The 19,019-nt window shown below is 37.4% G+C and overlaps 2 protein-coding genes across 5 annotated transcripts in view; one reads left to right on the forward strand and one right to left on the reverse strand.

The window, feature by feature from the left end:
- Positions 1 to 213: 213 nt before the first annotated feature.
- The window catches only part of fmoda (fibromodulin a), a 51,053-nt gene continuing 32,247 nt past the window's right edge, over positions 214 to 19,019 (reverse strand). For 2 of the 4 annotated variants that reach the window (XM_079597082.1, XM_079597083.1), the window contains 2 exons: positions 2,959 to 3,867; positions 214 to 958 (listed from right to left, as the gene is read on the reverse strand). In XM_079597082.1, coding sequence (XP_079453208.1) covers positions 807 to 958; positions 2,959 to 3,867 — 1,061 coding nt within the window. In that variant the 3' untranslated portion in view covers positions 214 to 806. Of the gene's footprint in view, positions 959 to 2,958; positions 3,868 to 5,078; positions 5,956 to 19,019 lie in introns of those variants that run through there. The other 2 variants (XR_013795856.1, XM_079597084.1) reach the window with 2 other exon arrangements.
- On the forward strand, positions 10,749 to 17,617 carry LOC306990545 (lumican). Its single transcript, XM_079597498.1, has 4 exons — positions 10,749 to 10,972; positions 11,336 to 11,969; positions 12,118 to 12,435; positions 16,456 to 17,617. Exons 2-4 carry the CDS (start codon positions 11,348 to 11,350, stop codon positions 16,605 to 16,607), a joined length of 1,092 nt encoding a protein of 363 aa, XP_079453624.1. The 5' UTR covers positions 10,749 to 10,972; positions 11,336 to 11,347; the 3' UTR covers positions 16,608 to 17,617.

Here is a 19,019-nt window from a genome sequence, read left to right on the forward strand (position 1 = left end):
AGATATAAAGATATGAAAGTTGGTACAGAGAACTAGTGAAATACGATTTGTTTGCATGTATTAAACTCACATCAAAGCATTTAAAACATCATAATATGTTTTATTGAGTCACACGAAAGGTCTGAAAGCACGTTTAAACACCAGGACCTCAGTCATTTTTTTAATTTCACATGCAATATATTTGCTCTTAAAACAACAATTTTTTTAAAACAACAAAGTTTTTTTTAAATTACTGATTACTGATTTAAAAGGTTTTTATTTACTTTTCTTATGATGATATCATATCAGATAACACGTTATAGAACAAGTCAGATAAATGTAGTCAAGTAAGATGTTTCTGTTCTCAGATCGATTATTCTGTCTCACATGTAGAATAAATACTCACAGCATTGTTCAAAATCCTTTCCTGAAGAGACATGAATCCAGGTTGCACAAACCTAAAGTAAATCAAATGTGCATCAAGCAAAATAGCAAACTGTAATGTTGATTTTAGCGCTGCCAATAGTGTCATCTAACCAACAAAAAAAAAGCATATTAGAATGGCAATGTGGCTTTTGATTGGCTTCACATACCTTTACAAAGGATCTCCATTTCCTATCTAAATCTCTCAATTTCCCTTTTCACCCCATTTCTGTATTTGTACCTCTCTCTAAAGTCCACAGGAAATTAGATTCCTCTCATACAAAATCCAAAGGCACTCTAACTTTCCCTACTATAAAAATGTACATCAATGCTATGTTATGCCACTTTGAGATAATAATGTTGGAGGGGAAACAAAAGAGCCCCCTGCTGATTGGTCAGTGCCATTACACGGCAATATCAGAGGCCAGACGAAGGCACAGGGCAGCTTCAGGGGGCATTTCTCCAGGACTGATCTCATTTCCTTCCAGCCTTAAGACTTTCAGCTTGGAGAAATTCATAACATCCACCACACTGCAGAAACTGCCCAATGAGAACTCTGAAACGAAAGAAAAACACTCAAGTTTTATACAATTTTAACATTTCTGTCATGGGAACAGTCATTGGATGAAAATAGATAAGACTGTTACATGGCAAGGAATAATTTTCTTAATCAGTATTTTTTTATTAAATCAAAGTCTAGCCTTCAAAATACCCTTAAATAGCATAAAATAAATTTGCACAAGACAAAATAACTAATTTCAGAGAATATATCATTTTAAATCATTACTTATTTATATATTGTGTTTTTTTACTTAAATAAATATATTAAAAAATCGCTAAAAAAGTAGTGAAAATGACTAAAACCGCTGTATTCTGCTGCCAGGCCATTAGATGGCGATGACACACTTTAGGCTGAACACGTAATACGCATGTGCATGACGTCATCGTCTTGCAGAGATTCGCGTTTTTGTCGTTTACACGGAGACCGTTTTCAACAACTTGCACTTTGAAACCCGTTTTTACAAACTTTTCTTTTTCAGGCACCCAAAATGTCTTTGTCGTGTAAACAAACGGCCAAAACGCTTAAAAAGTTTTACGCTTTTAGTTAAAACCGGTGTCGTGTAAACAGCCCCATAGTCATAGTTTTCATGCGTTTCATATAGTTTTCATTGTCTGTTTTGCCTGAGTTCTAGTCATCTATTGTCATGGTTTCTAGTCCTCACCTGTTCCCTGTTCTGTTAATCATCATCCTCTGTGTATTTAAGGGTGCGTTTCAATCCTCTCCACCAGTTAAGGCAAGTGCACACTACAGGATTTTAAAACGTTGGGCTGAACTGTGCAGTTCACACTACATGACTTGCTCTCTGTGAAATCAGGAGTGTTCAAGTTGTTGAGCTGTTCACACCACACGACACAACGTGATTGATCCGCAACAGGAGGTAACTCACTACACGAGGTGACAACAACTCTGTCAGCCAACGATTCTATCTTGTCTACAAACCACGTTTTATCACGAAGAAATCACGCGATAAAACGAACCGGAAATGACGCAATACAGCACGCGCGCCACTACCCAGCGAAGAAGAACACAAGTGCACAACACGCGAGTCTTTGTTTGAATATGGACGTCAGAAAGAAATTAGTGCTGCAAACTGTTTGCGCGATGATTTGCTCTGAAAAAAAAAAAAAATAAATCCCATAGACAGTATATAAACGGTATTTTCCCAGTGACCTCAACCCATGCCTTGCTCTGATTGGCTGTAGCTCATGGCATCACATGTGGTTGAGTCGTGCGACAGCTCCAGATATCTAGCATGCTAGATATTTTTCTGGGCTCGGCGACGCGTCCGCGAGGCGTCTGCGAGCGTCTTTGATGCATTGTTGGCTCTTTCATACTAACAGATTGGCGAGCGTTCATCGGCCGCTACTCCCCCGCGATTTGCACGCGATAACAACCCGACCTGTCGGCGAGCTCAACGATTTGCAAATCGGGCTTAAATCGGGCTTAAAATCCTGTAGTGTGAACTAGGCTTTAAGTAGTCAGGGCACTAATCTGGGAGTCGGCTATTATAAGGGCTGTCTCAATTAGAAAATCCTTTCAGTGCACCGGAACGTTCGCTCCCTAAAAAAAAAAAAAAAATGCACCGCAGAGACCAGAAATAACGTCACATTTCTGAAGTGCGAAACATAAAATGTTTCAAGGATGTGTAACAGAACAATGTGTTTAAACGGCATAATTTTTTTAGAAATATTTTTGATATATAAATATTGATGGATTTTATTTACGCGCTTGTGAGCTGATTGAGACACCCTAAGATTTCCTTAGTTAGAAGTCTTCCTTAGTTCTTCTTAAGAGGGTCTTTTGTTAATGTTACATGGATTGTAGTGTTTTGGTTCCCAGAGTTTATTAAAAAAGTATATCTCACGCATCGTTTTTGGATTATCTATACAAGTCACTCCTGACAAAAGGTTAGTCCAGTCATGAAATATGATCCAATTATATTTCATTACAAAAAATTACAACAGTAATTCTAACAAATAAGGCTTTGACCTGACCTTTGATCTGATTGGCCTGAAGATAGAGATGTTGCAGACTGGTACTAACAACTGGAATTCTCTCCAACTTGTTGAAGGACAAGTCCAGCTCCACCAGAACGCTGTTGTTAAAGGTGTTTTGGGGGATGCCTTTGTTTGTGAGCTCATTGTGAGAAATACGGACATACTGCAGGTTGGTGAACTGGCTGAGGAAGTTCACTGGAACTGCTTCGATAGAGTTGGACTCTAGGTAGAGTTGGTGGAGCATCTCAGGAAGACCATTTGGAACCTTCTTGAGCTGGTTACTGCTCACATCCAGCAGAGTTAACGACTTCAGACCTTTCAGGCCATCACCAATATCCTCGAGGCCATTGTTATGGAGCAAAAGTATGGTCAAATTTTCCATGCCCTCAAAAGCGTTGGGGGGCAACTTGGCAATTTTATTGTGATTAAGACGAAGGTCACGTAGTGAGCGAGGTAATTTGGACGGCACCTCGGTTAGGTTGTTGCTGTTCAGGTACAGGCGATCCAAGTTCGCCAGTTTAGCAAACGCTTGCTTGCCCACTGAGTTAATATGGTTCTCATGCAACATAACCCACACAAGGTTGGTGGCATTTCCAAAAGCATTATCTGGGACAGAGGTGATCTGATTGTGCTGTAGGTACACATACTTCATGCGGGATGGGATGTAGGGCATTTGTTTAATGTTGCGGTTGTCGCAGTACATGGCAATTGGGAAGGTTGGAGGACAGTCACACTCCTCGGGACATTCTCCCCCGGAGTTGTCGGCCTGCAGAGAGGCGTAACCACGGCTGTGCAGAGAAGAAAGCCATTGGAAGGGATCTCTGTCCTGAGCCAACGTGAACTTCAGGAGTCCCAACAGCAAGAGAGCGACTAGCCGCATTGTCACAGAAACAAGAGACTCGACAGCTGCAGAGAGAAAGAGCATTTTAATATTTGTAGGATTCAATAAAATGATTACATACTTAGTCACTTAGTCAACCGGCAACCCCGTTGTTAAAACCCGCCTCAAATGGATTGCTGGTCTTTGCTGGTTTAAGCTGGTCCAGCTGGCCTTCCAACACAGATAAGCTGATAGTCAGCTGGTTTAACTGGGTGCTCTGCTGAAAAAACAGTTATAGCTGGTCTTCCAGCATATAGTCTGGCTAGTTTAAAAGGAGTTTTGGGCATTGTTTGACCAGCTTAACCAGCAAATAGACCAGATTGGCCATAAACAGCTGAATACCAGTTTGGACAAGATTAGAGACCAGTTTAAAACACCTAAGAAGACCATTTTAGACTGATTTAAACAGTTTTTCTTTAGCAGGGTGACTAGCTTCCGGATTGGCTAGCTGACAAGTGCTATTCTAAAACTTAAAAAAAAAAAAAAAAAAAACAGGCTTAATGACCAAAATCCATATAAAAACAGAAAATTAGTTTAGGGTTCTTTAAAACGGTTTTGCAGCAGGGAAAAATGTTAAGATCAAAAAAAAAAATGTGGTCCCACTTTAGATTAGGGAACAATTATCACTATTAAATACGACTTTTGCCTCAATAAACTCCTAATTACTGTTTATTAATAGTTAGTAAGGTAGTTGTTAAGTTAAGGTATTGGGTAGGATTAAGGGATGTAGAATATGTTGATTCTGAATAATATGTGCGTTATAAGTGATAATAAACAGCCAATATCATTGTAACATGCATGCTAATAACCAACTAGTTAATAGTGAGAATTGAAACCTTAACTAAAATTTTACCGAAAATGTAGACAAAAAGAAGATACAGAAATGATTGCACCTCAGACAAAAATAGTTCATTGTGCATGATAAACCTGTAGAATAGTGGCTATACTATACAAAATGTGACAAAACAGTGCAGTCAGTAGTGAGGGCGGAAAAATTTAAACCACGAGACCAACAACAAATATTTAAACCTATTCCGCAAAGAACACACAGAACAAACAGCAACACACAACCTCAATTCAGCAGTGAGCTTATTCCACTCAGTACCAAATCCAAAGAGAAACATTTCAACAAGTCTCCACTGATGCAGAGATGCAAAATAAGAAACAAAAAAAACAAAAACAAAAACGAAATAAATAAATCTTGCACTAACATGTTGGCAAACAGCATCACACCTACCTGATCAACAAAGGCACTGCCTTCTCTTTGTCTCACTGTGAGTCCCTGTAGCAATATGGAGTGGCTTTGGCAAAGGTTGCAAATACCCCTTCTCCCCTACAAGCTTTTTTGCCTCCACCCTCCGAAGCCCCCTCTCAAACCCTGTCCAATTACAGAAGACTTGCCTTTCTCCATCCCAAGTCCATGTTTTTCACCAGTTTTGAGTGGCTGGTCTCGATCACTCCCAGCTGTGGAACATGTTAGGGACATCTGCTTCTGCATACATCAAGCTTTTCTCATTAAGGAGAATGCGGCCCTCACAGCCTATCAACAGTGCATGAGGGAGCTGTATACAACTCTGCAGACTCGGCCTACCTCTGAGCCGCACAAGAGGCACAACATACATTTTCACTTCAGATTCAAAAAAGAAACATATTCATCACATTTTCCTCAGATCCAGACTTACTGACTCAAGTTATTTACCAGAAAAGAAGTGGCCATGCTAACATTGTGGCCAATATTAAACATTCATCTGCCATTCGCTCTCTTGTGTGTTTCATATCTTTTTGTGTTTCATATCTCCAGGCACTCATCCTGAGGAATGTCAGGTCCTCCATCTCTTGAGAGGCCTCTCTTTTTGTGGTCTTTGATGGCTGGTTACAGCCAGCTGGTTTTTGGTAAGTAAGTAGATCTGTGGCGTGCTAGAGGTGCTGTGCTTTTGACTCAATGCAAGACACAAAGCCAGACAGCTTCAGGCCTGAATATACCATCACAACCACAGGTCTTGAGGGATTCTCCATTTTTATTTACTGTTTGAAGGAATGGAGAACGTGAAAAACCATAGGTGTGGAAAGGTAGTTCTCCTATAGCTATTTTGTTTTAATGTACCAATGAGTCAAAACATTTTACAACCTTCAAATGCAGTTTTAAAGTTACTGGACTAAGTGGTTGCAACTTAATTTTGTGTAATACTAATAAGGGATGATATTAACACTTTATTTTACAGTTTCCCTGTTACACATATGTGCTAAAAGTACTATAGTACTGCATTATGCAATTACATGCCTAAATCAAACCCTAAGGCAGTGTGTCCACCAAAACGTTTTTTCACGTGGCTGGCGTGTTTTTTCAATTGTTTTCAATGGGAGCGCCGCGTTTTTAAAACGCCACGAGCGTAACGAGGCACCGAGCGTCTTTTTCACGCTGAACGCTCAGCGCTTCAGCGTGAAAAAGACGCTCGGTGCCTCGTTACGCTCGTGGAGTTTTAAAAACGCTCCCATTGACATATCACTGACGATGTGTCCAGGTTGCACCACAAGGTGTATTCAAGTACTTATTTATCTGAAAACATTACATTCAGTTCGCAGTATTTGTCTAATTATGTTATCGAGAACGATATTATTGATCTGCCTGCATTGACATTGTATACAAACTGAACTGAGCTGGACGATGACATCACTGTTTTCTCCAGAGCTGCTGTATAGATAAATGAACTAAATTAATAACTAATGATCTTTACAATGGAAATGAATCAACACTGAACTTACTTAAACTGGACAATGACTTTCTTCTGCTGTACAGGCAAAACAAACTCTGTTGTATTCATTTCCTGTTATCACTGTAAAGCTGCTTTGAAACAAATTTGAATTGTAAAAAGGGCTACATAAATAAAGGTGACTTGACTATTATTTGTCTATAAGTACTCTTTTTTAAAGTATAATAAAGTGTTCTTCTTTTTCACAAGGATGTCAAGTCTACTTCAGTAAATTGCTTAACTTAGATCAGCTAATCACTTTAGCTAGCCAGTTTTAGCATGAATTGTGACAGGAAATTGAAGATCTATACAATGAAACCGCATAGGATTCTTCACCCCCCAGTATCCCTTCAGTCTAAACATTATTCGGATGCATGTACAGATGATTCGATCACCCTGTAAAATATTATTCATACTTTAGCTGCACGTAGCCTGACTGTCTCTAAAAAGCCCCAGGTCCAGAAACAGTGTCTGATCCCAGAGGGAGGTGAACTCAGCATCAGGAAACACTTTACATTCCTGCCATCCCTGTCCCTGCTCCTGCTGATCTCTCTCCAGCCGTGACTTAGCCTCTTTGAACTATAGGCTGATATGTGATTTGTGTTTCAGCACACACAGGTCAGACTACAGAGGTGACCTGAATCTCTCTGAGACGTGCTTTCTTACATTATCTTGAGTGATGACCTCTGTGTGTAAATGAAGACTGAAACTATGGTCACACTTTAGTTTGGGAAACACATATTCACTATTAACTACGACTTTTGCCTCAATACACTCCAAATTTACTGCTTATTAATAGTTAGTGAGGTAGTTGTTAAGTTTAGGTATTGGGTAGGATTAAGGGATGTAGAATATGCTCATGCAGAACAAGGCAATAATGTGCTGTATAAGTACTAATAAACAGTCAATATGCTAGTAATATGCAATCTAATAAGCAACTAGTTAATACCTGTAGTCAGATTTGTTCTTCAAACTGAAGTGTCACCGAAACTATATTACTTTATTAGTGATCATCAAGTATAGCAAGTTATTCCGCTAAAATGTTGACCATATACTATGTCTGATTCAAATGTTTACAGCTCTAAGTCCAAAAATGAATATTGTTTCATCATTTACTCATGCTTGGTTGTCCAAAAACTGTATGACTGACTTTTTTCCGTGGAGCATAAAGATGTTAGAAACATAAGTATTTGAAGAAAACGTCTCAATGTGCAGTTTTTTTTTTTTCAGAGTTAAAGGGATAGTTCATCCAAAAATGACAAGTCTGTCATCATTTACTTGCCCTCATGTTGTTCCAAACTTTTATGAATTGCAAATAAATTGCATCACGTAATTAGTGTAAAAAATTATATTATCAACATATTACTAGGATATTGGCTGTTTATTAGTACTTATTAAGCACATATAAATGCTTAATTATGCATGACCATATTCTACATCCCTTAACTAAACAACTACCTAATAAGCAGTAATTAGGAGTATATTGAGGCAAAAGTCGTAATTAATAGTAATAGTAGTAAACAATTTAAATGTCATTCAAAAAGGAAATAGTTGAAATCTGTTACCTTCAATACAAATCAACCACTGGGACATAAAAGTTCCTTAATTTGTGTTGTTTCATGTTTTGATAAATGTATTATTCTAGTAGCTAGAATTTAGCAGATAATAAAATTAGCATGCCAAAGTACACTTTGGTAAACCTTAAGCGTACTCTGGCATTGGTCAAACCGTTATCAGAACTCACAATTCATTATTAATTTCTAACAATTTAAAAGAATATCATCCTTTGTGTAGTGATGATGTGTAGTTTGAGATATAGCACCCTCTAGGCATCAGTTTAGGGAAAAGCATGCGATTCTGGAGCCAACACATGAGTCATATTCACAGGCAGATGATCTCAATAGGAAATAACTGATCATATTCATTCATATAGACTGGAATTAATCAACAGGCTTGATCAAAGCTTTCAATGTATAACATATGAAGTATAGATCCACGAAACAAGGCTTTGAGAGAAATGAAAAACACAGGCTTCTTTACCACAGGCCTGTAGATCGCTTGTAAGGCATTTGTGCTTGAATGCATTAGGCAACAGAAATGTATTGTCCTGTGAACTGTTCGTCATGCCCTCTCTGTAACATCTCCAGCTTGCCTGTCTTGCGCCCATGGCTTAACATGACTTTGCCACAGCAGTCGGCTAACCACACAACAGTTACAAAGACCTCAGTCATCACGTGCCAAGAGAAAAACAGCACACACGACTGGAGCAAGCTCGTGAAAATGCAAACACAAACCGCAATGTACACATGTAAGCAGTGTTTTGACTGGATGTACGTACACAGAATTTAGCTGACTGGAAGTTGCTATTAAACACGGAGAATGTTGAGGAAGTACTAGAGATGATGGAGAACATGAGTGTTAGATCAAGACATTGATGAATTTAACCCTACATAATTTAGCAAAAGTTTTTGCTTCTTACCAAACATTGCAGTTATGCTAATAAAGTATACCCCTCTACTATAAGAAATGTGATAGAAAAACTGTTTTGCTGTATCATGAATTCGAATAAACTTTTTTTTTTTTTTTTGTGGTCAGGCTGCACTGCCTGCTGGGTAACAAAGTAAAAATTCCAAAAAGCACTGGAAGGTTCTTCATTTCCTTCTGTTTAAATGGAAAAGAAATTTGGCAGACTACAGTGAAGGAACAGAATAACATAAAGCCCCCCTTCAAAAACACTCAAGCTCAGAGCAATACTTACACAGTTAAGTCAGTGTTTTTCAAAAACTACCCGTCTAGCCTTTTAAGAGAGTTTAAAAGACTTCAAATGTGTCAGTGCACGTCATGTTCATCTTGGTGTCCTAAACAAACTAAAAGTATAAAATTGAATGAGTTATGCTTAATAATTCAAAAATAAAGTCTTGAGAAATTACAATTTATAGGCCAACATAAACTTTTCAGTCTTGTAACAAATCAGCCAAGTTTGCTAAGGTACTTTTTGTGAAATTGCAGAATAATCTAAACTGTTACTGTTCTTCGTATGACATTTTCAGTGACTATATTCAAAAAAGTTTACAGAGGGCAAAATAAGTTGTATTGAGCATTTTATTGTATGTATTTATTTTTGCTCTTTCAATAAAAAAGTGAGATTTAAAAAAATTATTAAAATGTAAAAAAATTGGTGATTTATGTTTGAAATTAAAATTATATTATACAGATTATTAATAATATAAAATATTAAACGAATAAACAAATTTTACTATATTTCACAGAATGTAATTTATGTATTTTTTTATATTGTGCTTTTAATGTTTATGTTTTTGATATTTCAATAAAAAGAGAGATTTTAAAAATGTATTAAACAATGTTAAATGTTAACATACCGGGGTGCAGTAAAAATTATGTTTCAAAACCAATACAGAACAATAATAATATGATGTAATTTCAATATTAATTAGTAAAAGTAAATTAACAATAATAATACGTATAAATATAAAATAGCAATATTTCATAATATCTTTCACTATATTCATAACAATATTATTTCTATAGGACTAAGGTCATGCAGAACCTTGCTTTTGTGATTGTTATGGTTGATTTGAGTGCTAGGGGGCACTCTAACTTTTCAGACGTTCATAGACCAAAACATTTTCTCATCCGTATGGAAGGGCTTTGAAGTGTGGGACTAAAGCTATCTCAACTAAACCACACTCTCTCTCTCCCTCTTTCCCTGCTCTCTCATAGACGAACAGGGTCTGTTTGGCTCCCCAGGCCCCCTCCAGCTGTCTGACTGTAACCATTACTCTCTGTGCTCAATGTTCCAGAGCTGTAAAGAGAAAATATACTGCCTTCAAACATACTCCTCTTTCTCACAGGCTCAATGACGTGATATTACAGTTCATCAGTCAGTGGGCTGCAGGCTGTTTATGTAACAGTATATGGTTTGCATAAGCATTGACATATTCAACATCAGTTGTGCATAATACATTATCAAGCTTTGAAGAAACAAGTCACAATAAATCAAAAACAGGATTTCTATCCACACATTATGTGATGTGTATTAATTCCAAAAGAGTTTAAATCACAGCAGCATTGTCTGTAAAGATTGCCCTTTCTACGCTGCCAGCACACATGTTTCTAACAAATGTTGTGCAGTGGTTAGACTCCAACCATAGGCTTCCGAGACAGGTTGGAAAAAAAAGGAGTGAGAATAAGCTGTATGGAAGAAAAGGCCATCGCTGAGTGAAGAATGTTTCAGTAGCTGGGTAAAACTCTTCAGGTTGCCATTCAGTGCCCAGCGTAAACATCTACAGGGATAGTCTCGACGAATCTACCTTTTCAGAGGCTTTCCTAACTAAGATTGGCTGTGAAAGAGAGGCGAAAGGTATGCACATTCCTCTCACATATGTATGATGCATGTGACGGAGGAGAATGGAAGAAATTTATTGGGCATTTTAACCAGTTTAGCCAATTGCATATTCATTGAAGCTCTTGAAAGTAGTTTTTTTAACTGTAGCTTATAATGAAATAGAGATAATATAGATGTTAAGTTATATTCAACATATTACCGGTATTATTAAGCAAGAATGCAAAAGCTTTGCTGGGAATTGCTGCTGTAACTTACACGAAAAGCTATTTTCTCTAAACAGTATGTGTGCAAGATTTTATTTATTGCTGCAAGAAGAAAAGAAGCTTCCTGATTAGTTTGAAAAATAAACTATATTGAGGTTTTTTGTGTTTCATTTAGGCAGGCGGACAAATGGATATCAGATCAATTTTTTTGTTACTCTCTGTGTGTGGGCCGACTTGGGCCTTCACATTGGACTTGGACTATGGAGGTGTACCACTCTGGATCAACCGTTTTTTGGGAGAGCCGAGTGTTTTGACTTTGAAAGATCGGATGGATCCGGGCTGGTTTCGTGCTGTGAACGCACAAAGTTGTCCCTTGGAGTGTGACTGCCCCATCCAGTGGCCAACGGCCCTTTATTGTGACCACAGGGGCCTTAACCAGCTTCCCTCAGGCCTTCCGTCCCGCATACAGTACCTGTTCCTCCAAGGGAATAATATTACTTTCCTTGGATCCGGGACGTTTGCCAATGCCACCAACTTGCGTTGGTTGATCTTGGATCACAATCAACTACTGAGTGAGCAACTCGATAATGTGTTGTTCTCCAATCTGACCCGCTTGGTATATCTTTTCATAAACAGTAATAAACTGACAAAGGTGCCAGCCAGACTGCCTAGCGGACTCAAGCAACTGCGACTCGCATATAATCACATCGAAAAGATTTCTGCAGGTGCATTCCAAAATCTGGCCAATTTAACGGTACTTCTGTTACAAGGCAACCGTCTGAAGACTATTGAAGGGAGCGACTTAAAAGGTTTTTATTGGCATTTATATATTGTAACACATCTTGCAAATGCATATATTGTGCATCCCTACATAAATCATCAGGAAACTTTGATATTAAAGTTGATCATTGTGTAAACTCTGTAAACTCACATCTTTCATGAACTGTACTTCACCAGGTCTTGGAGGCCTCAACCTCTTGGATCTCAGTCACAACCTCCTGGATACTTTCCCCAAACATCTGCCATCATCTGTCCAGCAGCTTTACCTCTCCAACAACTCTCTTACAGGCCTGACCGAGAACAGTCTTCATGGTTTTAACGGACTCCGTTACCTACGGCTCGGACACAACAAATTGAGGAATGAAGGGCTTGACCCTGGAGCCTTTAACCTCACATCTCTGGTAGAGCTGGACCTTTCATATAACCAGCTGACAGAAATCCCAACCGTTCCCACCACCCTTCAGTACCTCTACCTTGAGGTTAACCAAATCCAAGGTGAGTTGATGTGAGGCTCTTGTTTTACACAAACAACAAACACCGAGGTTTATTCTTTAGCACTGCATTGAGAAAAATCACCACTGCTTAATTTCAATGTGACAGAGAAAATTTTCATGCCAAGTTGATTGATTGTGTCAAGACACAAAACAGAGAACCTTATTTTTTAAGCAATTGTCTCGCTAATGTTACATTACAAAACGATTCAATACATGGCTCAAACAGAAGAGAGAGCATGACACTTAAATCTCACTGCAGATTTTCAAGAGACAAGATGTTTATAGTGGAAATAAAGCAGTGCTGACAGACTTCAGGAAACAACGGATTGGTTTTGATCTACAAAATCACTTCAATGTGGCAAACTACACAATTTCAGTTTCACTTGGGAATGTGTATTTCAATTGTATTTGCCACACTGGAATTTTGGAATTTGAAGTGTAATTGAAGGAAGTTGATGGATTCTGAAAAATTCAACGGTAAATGGTATTCTGGAAAAATAATTATACTTCTATCTGTGCCTATACATTTATTGAATATAAGTATTTCAAACAGGTTGGTTTTAAAAAGCCTATCGATTTTTTTCTAAACTTTCATACAAAGCTTTGTCAAAATTTCAGTTCATTTTAAGTATACTTAAATTCAAATTGCAATTCTGCATGCTACAGTATTGGCAAAATCAGATTTAATTAATATTCGAGAACTGTGAATGGAATTTAAAAAGCATTCCAAGTACAATTTTGTATTGTGCACAAACCGAGAACGCTGTCCCGGGCCTTGTAATGCCTACAGATAAAAATATTGGGCAGTGAAAATTTTAGCAACCAAGCTTATATGTCTGCTACAATCTTACAGTAACTCTTTCCCCACCAGATTATTATTATTTTATTTTTTTTCCTAAAGTTGGCTGTTCCCCGCCAGCGTTTTTTTTATCATTTTTCACAAAAATGTCATGGTCCCCAGAATATGTTGTTGTATGAATATCTGAACATGCAATATATATAAAGAAAGAACAGACCCTCAGCTTTTAAACAAAATACTGCTTTATTCTAGCTTCATGTGTTTTTTATCAACACTTGAATATGGGTAAGCTGAGAAAAAACGTGGTTTTGTCAAAGACTATGATGATCAAACATGGAGTAGATCAAGTCAATCAACACCCCCAAAGCTTCACAGTCCAATAGCTCGTCCTGGGTCAACATTTCATTAGGCAGTTTAGATTTATATGCTGTTTAATGTTAATGATCACATTATTTTACATATGCATATGATTACAGTGTTCTCGCTTGTTTCTGCATCTTCTTCACCTGTGTTTTGATCAGGAGATTCAGTACTCTTTCAGAAGAGGTGTAATAACGCCCCCTACCTTAAAACAGAGAAAACTCGAAAAGCAGTAAAAACTGGTCTTAGGATGGGGAAGCATTTTCTCATCAAAGACGAGACAACTCTGTCAATAGCAGGGAAAGAGTTAAATATCAGCCAAGTGCAGAAATGATTCTAAACACAAATCTGTAAGCTTGACTGAGAACTGCTCAAATGTTTGTCCTGTCTTATGAGGCTGTCCTGAGGCTATGTTCTCAGGCCCGATGAAATAATCTCTGGCACGAGAGAATCAACATTCAGAATCGGACGGGCCATGGGAAAATGACGGAAAATGTGACAGGATTTTAGAAGAGAAATAACAAACTTTCCCTCCTTTCTTGGTTTCCTTTTCCCCCTTTCTCATTCTCTAATGCGTTTGTCACAACGTGTTTGCAGACAGAAACATCCTGGAGAGACACAAGGTGACTAGAAAAAGTAGGTTAGCTGAAAGAGAAGGAGGGAGAAAGGAAAGAAGGAAGGTTTGTTTGGGAACATCTGTGAATACTCCAAAAGGAATCCACATGTGCTAAAAGCACGCTCTGTTCTCTCCCCCTCCTCCTCAACAGCACACCGAGCTCAGTTACGAGAGCTGTGCCACTGGTCAACTGCAAAGACTTCAGCAGACATTCTCTTTTTTTCAGGCAGTGGTCGTGATTCACTGTTTTGAACCATATAACGAAATATTATACCATTAGCAGTGGTTTACCAGCTCAAAGTAAAGTATAATATTCTAATTATTAACAAGCCACTGTAGAAAATAGCCAATTGCTATATTAAAACCTAGAAGTGGAGGTTATAAAAAGGTTAAACAACCTGTCAACCTGTCAGATTTATCCTTTAGAAAACAAATGGAAAGAATGTAATCAAGAATGTATTGACTAATAGTGATATTAATAGTGATTTACCAGCTCAAAGTTAACTATAATAATCTAATGTTTAACAAGCTTCTACAGAAAAAGATAAAAGAGACGATTGGTAGGCTATATTATAACCTAGAAATGGACGTTATAAAAAAGCCTGTCAAACTGTCCGATCTACCTTCAGAAAACAAAGGAAAGAATATGTATTGACAAGCCCTATTCAAAAGGCTCCAGTCACTGGAGACACTGTGTGTCTGTTTTGCTCATAGATTTCCAGAAAATATGATAATAACATTATTATTGCTGGATTGCAGGCTAGAGGACTGGAAAAACAGATACAAAATAGTTACACAGCTTAAGTGCTTTGTAAACGCATTTCAATTCTCTGTTCTGAGAATAGTCTCAATGCCACCAGACATACCTCATGGTCTTTCAGTTCTTGGATTCTCCCTTAGCATTAGCAGCTAGAGCTTAGATACATAACTATTAGGGTTCTTTCACACCTGGCTGCCTCATTTAGTTCGATTGAATCGCACTAGAGTTTGTTGTCCCCCTTGGTGCGGTTGGTTTGGGCAGGTGTGAATGCAGCAATCGCACTCGGCTGCGCACCAAAAGCGGACCAAACAAGCGTACGCTTTCAAAGAACTCTGGAGCGATTTGTTTGTGGTGAGAACGTGATCCGACCTCGAACAGACCCAACTGCCAAAGAACGCATTTTTGGACTAAACCAGCTGCCGTAGTCAGCTGCACTGTGCATTATGTCACTGTTTAGCAACATTAATGCACTCCTCTTCCTGAAGTGACTATAACATTATTTTCAAGCTGTATCCTCGCTTCATTCTCAAATGTTATTGTTTGCCTAAAGTGGTGTAGATATATATAATATATATATATAATAAACTATGACCAGGGATACAATCAGCCCACGCAGTCGTTTCTCCATAGAAAAAAGATGCATGTTGTCTGCCGGATTTTCCTCCTCTTTGTTTACTTCCGGTAGTTCTGTTGGAATTTTGACGCACGTTAATTCTGAACAATTGAAGTGCAGTTATGCAAATACGTTCAAGACACATCTGTCCAAAGAGTGATGTGGATGTTGTCACGTGACTGCATTTTGGTTCGTTTCATCAACTGATTCAGACCAGAGCAATCAGTGTGCTGTGAAAAGGATTCAAAACGCCTGAAAAATGCTACAAACAAAGTATAATTTTTCGCCCTTGGTCCAGACCAAATGAACCGAACTACAGATGTGAAAGCACCCTTATTCTACCATCACAATGAGTATCTAAAACCAGGATGAAACAGATCACTGAAGAGCTGCCAATGCCAGCGCACCTGTAACTTATTTGCTAGGTATTGATAAGCAGCTCCTGTTTACGAGGGCTGTAGTTTGACTGTTGTGTGTGATCTAGTGAAGGATTGATGTCTGCTTGCAATTCTCTGAAACGGCACGTCACATTAATCGCCAAATATGTTGACCTCATTGTCTTGCTATTTCTGTCAACAGTAAACAGTGGAAGAGGTAACAGTACCATTTTTTTTAAAGTAGCTTACTATGATAAGTATTAAAGTTAAGACAATTGTGAAAATATATACAAATAAATAAATCAATAAACACCTATTGATGATACAGTAACGCTAATGATAACACTACTACTGCCATACTGGTTAACTATAAGATAATATCAAACAAATCTATTTATGTTTAATCATGTGACATGAAAATTAAAAAAATACTACACGCCAACTAAATTAAAACAATCAAACTGTTCTGCTATAACTTTCCTGTTGTGTTGTTCAGTGTTCAACGTGAGCAGTCTCTGCAGGACAGTAGGACCCACATCATATTCACGTATGAAGATCCTGAGGCTGGACGGTAATAAACTGGAGTACCACAAGCTGCCTCCTGATTGGGTGTTCTGCCTACGAGTCCTCCATAACATTTATATTTGATCTAATAAAAGCAGGCATTGCCTCGAGTAGCTCGACATTTTCATGCTTTTAATAGGCTTTAAAATAGCATGCAATAATATATTATTATAACATAATATGTATATTTAGTCTGCATTAGAAAGCATGACAGCAGAATGAACTGCTCAGTATTCAAGTGCTACTGTTTTGAATAAGCATGCTGTAAATGATCTTATAATGTTTTAATGATTTTACTCTGGATTTACTGTATATGGGCAGCCATTCTTTGTTTTGATGTACAGTGCAAGTCTTGTGCCTTGTCCTAGTCTTCACTTCAAATGTTTTAAGGACATGAGAACTAGTCTAACTGTTAAACATGTGGAAATGTTTGGGGTCAGGAAGTTTTTTTTCCAATACTTTAATTTAGCAAGGAATAGGATGCATTTCATTGATCAAAAGTGACAATAAAGGTTTTCACGTTGTTACAGAAAAAAAAACAATGTAAAATATATACAATATATTAAAAATATGTTCTTTTTAATGTTTTATTCATCACAGAATCCTGAAAAAAAAATTATGGTTTCCTCAAAAATATTAAGCAGCACAACTGTTCAACGCTGATAATAATAAGAAATTTCTTAATTTCTTAAGAGTACCTTTAAGAAGTTTCTTGAGCTTGAAATCAGCATAAGTATTAGAATGATTTCTGAAGAATGTGACACTGAAGACTGGAGTAATGATGCTGAAAAGTCGGCTTTTCCATCAAAGGAATAAATAACATTTTTGAAATATGTTAATAGAAAATTTTAATTTGTGATAATATTTCACAATATTATTGTTTTAGGTTTTTTTCCATTTTTTCCCCCCAAATAAATGCAGCCTTGTGAGCATAAGAGACTTAACCCCAAACTTTTGAAGGCTTTTTGTTACCTATAGTCTGGAAAATGAATATTCCATTTATGTGGCACCTCTCTGTACGATTACAATGCATTTCCCTCTAAACACTTGTAAACACATGGTGACAAGCAATAAATCTCTTCCATGTTAATCCTACTTTCTGTCCTACTATATTTTTAAGTTGCTCACTGTAAACTCACTAAACTAAAAACTTGTTAAAACATAAGAGACTGATATATGACGACAAATCACTTAACTTTGGATGGTCACTTAACCACAAAAAGCATGCTATCTGTAGAAGCATAGAAGCTATACAAGTTAAAGGTTTTTCATTGTGCAGTGCTGCAAGTTCAAGAGAGTTCAAACAAATCCACTTTTATGTTTGGGTATATTCGAGGCAGCATTTTTGCTTTCAGTGTGGACAGACCAAAGACTAAAGACAGACATATAAGAGAGTGAAGTCAACCACAGCATATACAAGAGAAGAGCTCCTTCTCACCCGTCTAATTGAATGAAGAGTAAATAACACATCATGCTCGAACTGAACTCTCATTTAGCACAATAACCCAGTCCTGTTGAATCAAAAAACATTTCGCCAAAAAAATAATGTTTAATCAAAGTCCAAAGAAATAACTCCACCATATTCCATATATATGGGAGTTAATGGACCATGTGTTCAAGATACCATAACTCTCTATGGGATCTTACATTTTTCTTTCTTTTTTTTTCCACAACTGCAGAGCAGACTGGTTTGGACTTCACATTCCCCATTAGCAGAGCCATAACAACAGAAAGAACCTGAAAATTGTATTTCTGAAAAAAAAAAAAAAGATGGATGAACCAGGAGGATACAGTCAGATAATGTTTTTTAAAGCCATTGCCAAGTTTGGTTTGAGGTGAATAACACATAATTATAAAATTTACAGCATTTTTCACATAGCTGGATCGTTGAGAAAATACATAAACCAGCCTAAACAAAGTGAGACAGTTTTCTTTAGAGAATAATGGAATAATATATAGCTGTGTTGTGGTAAAGTCATTAGTGAGGTAAAAGACAGATTGATATCACCTCTAAAGGAAGAGGTGGTCCCACAACAGACCTTAAAAACAAGGGTCTTACTGGTGCATATTGTAGCAGTGGTTGTTTAGAACTGCCTTTGATAGCAATTAAATAGTACTAAGTCCTACAGTCCTATTAAAAATGTGTGCTTTAGTTACCCAATAAACAAGAAATCCACTTACTAAACAAGACATTAATATAGCAAATACACTTCAAATAAACCACTGTGTATAAATGTCAATCACAATGTATTAAAATAAATGTAATCACAAAAGAGTCTAAAAAATTTGGCACAAATATCCATTAAGTCGATTCTAATGTTCATCTGGCCCAAAGAATATCAACAAAATCAGTCCAAAGTCAATAGACCAGAGTTTCAAATGAACTATTCATAATGTTTGGATGTGTTTGTTTGATTGTTAGGGAGTTGAGACAACTGTCTAGTGGTAGGCAATGCATTCACAACACTCAGATATATTGAAGTGTCCTTCAATATT

This window comes from Phoxinus phoxinus (assembly GCF_949152265.1).
Source record: "Phoxinus phoxinus genome assembly, chromosome: 22".
NCBI lineage: Eukaryota > Metazoa > Chordata > Actinopteri > Cypriniformes > Leuciscidae > Phoxinus > Phoxinus phoxinus.